Source organism: Frankliniella occidentalis, unplaced genomic scaffold (genome assembly GCF_000697945.3).
Source record: "Frankliniella occidentalis isolate FOCC.00 unplaced genomic scaffold, Focc_3.1 Scaffold43, whole genome shotgun sequence".
NCBI classification, from domain to species: domain Eukaryota; kingdom Metazoa; phylum Arthropoda; class Insecta; order Thysanoptera; family Thripidae; genus Frankliniella; species Frankliniella occidentalis.
Window position 1 is genome coordinate 1,917,980 of NW_026267173.1, and position 6,479 is coordinate 1,924,458.

At 61.7% G+C, this 6,479-nt stretch overlaps 1 protein-coding gene across 2 annotated transcripts in view; it reads right to left on the reverse strand.

Annotated features, from left to right (window-relative positions):
• Window positions 1-6,479, reverse strand: part of LOC113211950 (semaphorin-2A) — a 178,154-nt gene that overhangs the window by 17,622 nt on the left and 154,053 nt on the right. For both annotated transcript variants that reach the window (XM_052266812.1, XM_052266811.1), the window contains one exon: window positions 423-567. In XM_052266812.1, coding sequence (XP_052122772.1) covers window positions 423-528 — 106 coding nt within the window. In that variant the 5' untranslated portion in view covers window positions 529-567. The remainder of the gene's footprint in view (window positions 1-422; window positions 568-6,479) is intronic.

The window sequence follows — 6,479 nt, forward strand, 5'->3', positions numbered from 1 at the left end:
GCGGCACAACGCTTGCAAGCGGCGGGAGAACTCGCGAGGTATTCTCGCTGTAATTAGAAAAGGGAGCCGAGGGCCTCCGCGCTCCGCCGTGCCGTGCGCCGTGCGCGGCCCTGATCCGCCTGAGCCAAACACAAGCTGCTTGCCGCTGCTACTGTGCTCGCCATCAAGAGAGACATGCTCCCGCGCAGAATGGGGCCCCGAAATAATAAAATGCGACGTGATGATGAGAGAATTTCGCCCCGTATTTCCCTCAGCAGCTCTCGTTATCCTCGCCCGGGTCTCTAGTGGTGCCAGTGGCGCGCGCTGCGGCGTCAATCGGGGTGGTTCAGGTGGTTTTCTCCCCGCAAACAGGGCGTTTGATTCGTTTTCGCCGAACCGGTGGTGTTGGTGGTGGTGTGTACTCTTGGCTTCCATCAACTTACCCGGTGACAGCTGCTCCACGGTGGAGGCGGCGGGGGCTGCGAGCAGCGCAGCCGCGCCCAGCACGAGCGCGACCACCTTGGCGGCCATGGCGTCCAGCAGCGTCATGTCGTCGTCACGACGTCTAAAGACATCCGGCCGCACCACCTGCAGAAACAGACAGACAAAAAAAAAAAACTTGATTAAAACACAACACCTTAATAGCGCCTCCACCTAACTCTACCCAAAGAACCCACAGAAAAAGGTACCATTGAAACAACAGAAATTCCGCTACTGGGGGGAAATAGGGGACCCACAGAATTTTGACTTGAATTAAGGAAATTAAGGAAGTTGAAAGAAATTTCCGTTAGTCCCCTAACGGAATTTCCGTTAAATCAGAGGTACCATTAGCTAGGTGCTTTTCCAACAACACGCCGCTGCTCGCTGCCAGCCAGGCGAGATCGCATATATTTTCAGACACTCCCGTCTCCTTTAAAACTGCGGCCCCGAAATAAGCGCGCGCGACAGTCGGTTTATGAAGTGTACTCGGAGGTGAAATGAATAAACCCCCCGCCCAGACGGGTACATTATTACACTTCTGCCAGATTGCAGACGCCGGGCGGAAGGTCGGGCAGCCGGCGGTGCGACGCGGCGAGGCGTGGCGCGGGATGCAATCTTTCTGCAATCTACGACACGGCAATTTATATCGGCTCTCTGCTGCTGCTGCCACTGCTGCTGCTCGCACTGCTCGGGGCGGCGCGGCGGGGCGTGGCCGCCGCTGGCCTCGCCGCGCACGCACTTGTTGACAACGTGATTTAAACCGCGCAACAACAGCGGAATATAGTGGGAAAAGAGTGAGATAAAGTGGCGACAAACTTGACGAGGAAAGTATTAAGAGCCGCGCCCCGCCAGCCCCCCCGCTCGCGCGCGCGCTCGCCTTATCCCGGAGAAGCCCGCCGCGCAGCCCTAGAGCGGGACCCGGGACCCGGGCGCCTAAACGCTGTCGATTTTGATGTATCGCTCGCGCGTCGTCCTTTCTCTCTCGTACTCTCTCTCTCTCTTTCTCTCCTGCCCCCGAAACACTTCCTTCTCCTCCCTCCTCCTGTCCCCGCAGTACACTTTTCCTCTCTCGCACTTGTTGGGCGTGAAAGAGGCTGACACCGCTGCTCCCGGGGCTACGGAGTGCGCGAGCAGTTCGAAAACGTTGAATACATTTAGGTGATGGCCCTTTGCGCCCGCCCTGCCCCGCCCCCGCGCCTTCCTTTGGGGTCCTCGCAAGGACCTCTCTGCAGGGCCCCCGCTGCTGCTGCTGCGGCGGCGGGCCGAGGCCGGGCGGGGCGTGGTGGCGCGGCCCTTGATGTGGTCGGAGAGAACAGAGTGCTGCTCGGGGCGCGCACCACGCTGTGCCGGGGCCGGGTGGGGGGCTTAAATCGAGCAAGCTCAGTAAGGCCGTTGACACCACTAATAATTCATACGCGATGAGCGTGCAGGACTGCGAAGGGCGTAACTTGCCTCCCTCGACCCCGGCTCCGCCCCCTGCCCGGCCCCGGCCCACCGGGAGCCCCACCTGCAGTAGTACGACCACGCGTCCCCCCTCTCCACCACCGCGCAACCCGGCGACAACCACGCGGTCCCGGCCCCGGCCGGGCCACGGCGCCTGACGAACTCCGGGTAGGCCACCCGCTGGCGCGCGTGCACCGCGGGACTGCCTACCCGCGCGGGGCCTCGCCGCCGCCACCCCGTGCACAGCGGGCACCGCGTCCGACCGCGTCCTCTCGTGCGCGGCGGTCGGGCCCACAACGCGAGCGGAAAACTTTCTCTCCCGAAATGCAATCGTAATATTTCCAGTGTGATCTGCAAAACTTTTTCAATTCCCCTTCTTCCTCCTTCTCCGCCCTCCTCCCCAAGAAACACACTAGCTGCTCGCGGTCGCGGGTCGGGTCGGTCCCACTGGTCGGGCCGCGCGTGACGGCCCCGCGCGGCTCGGACGCGACGACGGGGTGGTGGCGGAGGGAGGCACTCGGCAGCCCCGGTGGCCTCGCCGCCGACGGCAAAATACCGGTCTCTGGCTGCACCGCACGCCTCGCCCCGCCACGACAGAGGTGGTGGGTTTGTGGGTACAAGAGGGGTCGGGGCCGAGTTGGGTCAGGCCCAGGCGCAGCGCGGGTCGGCGGCGGCAGCAGTTCTGGCAGCCCGGAGTTTGTAACGCGCTTTGGCTGGGGCCGTGGCCGAGCGGGGCGGGGCGGGTCAGGTGCGGGGCGCCCTGCGAGAGGTGCGAGGCTGGCGGGCGGCGCGGCGGGGGTGGAGTGGGGTGGAATGGCGGGGGTGATTACCGCACCCCTTTGTACGCGCCAACTCTTACCGCAAACTCTAATGAAAAGTCCCCACGGTGCGTAGTAAAGGCCGCATCAGCAGCAGCAGCAGCGGCGGGGGCGCGAGCAGGAGGAGGAGGGAGGAGGAGGGAGGGAAGAGGATGCTGCTGGCTGCTACATTAGAGAGGCGAGGTGAGCGCCCCGACCCCGCCGGCCCCGCCCGGTGTGTCGGCCCGTCCACCCGACGCCGCCCGCCGCCGCCGCCCGTCTGTCAGCCCTGGACTAAAACTTTCACGCCCGAAATGGGTCTGGCGTGGCGGAACACCTCGGCGGCGACGGCGGCACCGCGCTGCTGCACTATATACACCAGAGGAAGAGCAGCAGCAGCAGGGCGGAGATGGAGGCTTCTACAAAAGTAATGAGGCGATTAGCCGAGGAGGCGCTACTCCCCGCCGCTGGCTGCACCGCGGGGAGCAATGACGCGGAGGTATCGCCGCAAGGCTCCGGCTCGGCTCCGGCTCGGCTCCGGCTCGGCTCCGGCTCGGCTCGGCTCAGCCCCGCGGCGGCAGAGCCTACTAACTCCTAATAACGGCCACTAATAATTTATCAAGCGCGGAGAAGGCGAGCCGACGAGCAGCGCCTTTCATCGGACGTTATTGGAATAATTCTGAGGGAACGGAGCGGGGGAGGGGGGTGGCCAAGGAGGAACGGGACGCGCGGGGGCAAAGGAGAGGGAGTCGTCACAAGGACACACTCCTCGCAAAATGAAAAGTCAATCACACCGCCTGAGAGGTCCGCGCAGCAGCCCGAGGAGGGGGTTCGTCGCTGCTGCTGCTGCCCCTGGCGAACGCGGTAAGAATAAAATTCCTGCCCGGCTTCGGTCGGAGCGGCTGGCCGAGCTTCGAGAAAGAGAGAGAGAGAGCGAGTCATGGAAAGGGGATTGAGAGGGGGGCAAACCGGAGAGAGGAGAAAGGTCGTCTAAAATAGCGTGTCATTCGCCGTCACAAAAGAAACGTTTCAAAAGTGGGAGCGCCGGCGGCGGATCAGCGCCAAATCAAATTATACTTGCTGGGACGTCGTCGTCGTCACGGAATGGAGAGGGAAAAGAAGAAGAAAAAAAGATTAAAAGCGAGCGCGTTGCCTCTGCCGGCGCCACGTTGCCGACGTGTCCCGAGGACCGCGTGGGGATAATTCGCGGCCCTTACGGTGCAAGCGGTTTACCTACCCGCACGCCTACCCGGCACGACGCCGTCGGCTAATTCTGTTATTTTACGGTCTGGGCCGGCGGCGGTGGGGAAAGGGAATATAAAGAGCGTCGGTGGGTGTCGCTCGGGCGGGCGTCGCGACGCTGCTGCTGCCGCTGCTGCTGTGCGGCCTGCGGCTGCCACCAACACCACGGCGGCGGATTTACGGCTCAGGTACGCATAAAAGTGTGAGATGAGGCGAGGGGAAGGGAGAGGGGGTGAAAGAGTAAAAAGAGGGAGAAGGTGGCAGAACAGATGGGCGAGATAAAGAGAGAGAGAGAAAGAGCAAAAGGGCGGCACGAGGAGAATTCCGCGTAAATTCGGGCCCGCCTCGCATCCTGCAGCGAGCGGCGGTGCGGCGCCATGTTGCCCAAAGGGTTGGCGCGCCCAAAGCGCTTTGCCGCCCTGCAGAGGGTCGCTGCGCGGCGCCGCCGCCGCCCTTCAGACGGTTAAGTGGCGCGGGGTCACCCGACCCACCTGACGTCGCGCCTGGCCTGGCGCCGCTTAACCTCCGGGGCCTAGAAATGAGCGCGTCACCTCCGGGACGCTCCGGGCGTGGCGGGGTGGGGCGCCGGGTGGTGCCGCGGAGCCTGGAGCCCTCGCCGCCACCGCCGCCTTTGCTCCCAGCCGGGCGCCTTCCAAAATTATTTCCTCTATTTTGTCGGCCAGCCGGCGTGGGACCAACTCGGGGAGGGGGCTGCAAATAACGCCGAGAGAGTGTGAGAGACCTAGGGGGTCGGGAGAGCGAGAGAATAGGGGGGGGGGGGGGAGGCAGAAGGAGAGCGGGGAGAGCGACCCCAAGGTGCTCTCCATCCGGTTAATTACCTCAGCAGGTTTCTGTGCAGGAGGCGAGGATTTCTAATTCAGGTCATTGGGAATCAAGGCTGGAATAAGGTCTTTTCAAACTTTTTTCATTCGCATCTTTCTTTGATTATTACTCTTGCTGAACGACGACAGCCGCATCGTCATCGCCGTCATCATGCAGGTGCCTCTCTCTCTCCCGCAGGGCTGGAGCAGTTCCCGCAGGGAAGTCGTTCTTGTGTGACGGTTCGTTGCCCGTCGGATTGATTGATTGATGCTGATTGATTGATTGATAGAGAGAGAGGAGGGGCTGGGGCTGGGACGGCGGGCGTATGGCGGGTGGTGGTTGTATGCATGGGGGGTGGATTGACAAGGCCGCGCTGCACTCTACTTCCTTCTGCAAATCACTGGTATGGGGGAGGAGGGGGTTGCGGCGGAGAAAAGGGTAACGGAATGAATAAGGGAGGAAAGGGAAAAGGTGGGGGGAGGAGGCGGGCGTCTAGATGCAACTTCGATACCGATGACTCTTCGAACCCACCTAGGAGCAGGGAACCTGTCCATCGGCCTTTCGCCTCCATTTCTCCCGAGCGGCAAGAAATGATGGCGAAGGGGCTCTCTCTCCTTGGCTCTTCTTCCTCATGAGTCAACGGTTTTCATAACCTGGAAGTGGGAAGGACGTGCTTCGGGAGGAGCGGAGGAGAGTTGGGGGGAGAGAGGGGGAGGGGAGAGCAATAGCGCCAGAGTAATTCGCCCCCAACTGATTGCTGTAACGGACCAGGACACCGGCCGAGTCATTAATAACGGGGATAAATCCTCTCTCATCTCCCACTTCCTTTCATTTCGGGGCCCGAGCGTCACGCGAGGTGGGCGAGAGGGGAGAGGGCAGAGGAATGGGCAGAGGGAGAGAAAAAGAAGGGCGCGGTGGGCAATAAGTCGAAACAAACCGCGCGCTGCTGTGCTTTCCGCGGCCGCCCTCCTCTGCATCATGAATACGACCCCAAGGAGACACGATGAGTAGGGAATCGTAAACCGATCAATTCAATATTTGCTTTTTTTTTTTTATTTTACTGGGAGGCTTCGGCTGCTGCTGCCTGCTGCTGCGTCTGGAATGCAGGAGGGAAGCGGCACGGCCTCGCCGCACGCCAACTGCAGTCGTGTGGCTGGAGGCGGGAGGGGCCAGCCGGGGCAGCAATGCATCGTCTGAGGCCCGGCCTCGGCCCGGCCCGGCCTCGGCCCGGCTGGCCCGGCGGCACAACATGGCATTCGAGGCATTCCAAACGCAATATGCACGGCCCGTCGGCTCAGCCCAGGGCCTAGCGGCTGGGGCGGGCGGGACAGGGCCAACCACACGGAGTACACAGACACAGGCGGCGCGGGCGTGCGACTAACGACTAGCAACAGCAAGTGTGCTGCGTGAGTTGTTTTGAGTCGGAAAGGTACCTGCTCGATGTGAAGCTGTCGCGGCCAAATGGTCAAGAAAGACGGTGGGGGCCGTAGAGGAGTAGGTAAGCAGGTAGCCTGTCAAAGACCAGGTCAACAAATAAAGAACAAAAAAGGATGTAATAAAAAAATATATAAGGGCCAACTTGGACAGGAGAGCTGGCTCCTGTCGACCTCTTCTTTCTTTCCCACACACCGTGGGTCTCCCTCTTCGGCTGGTTTCACGGTCCCAAACAATATTTTTCCCTTTGTGCCGTATTGTCCCCGCCCCGATAGATCCCCC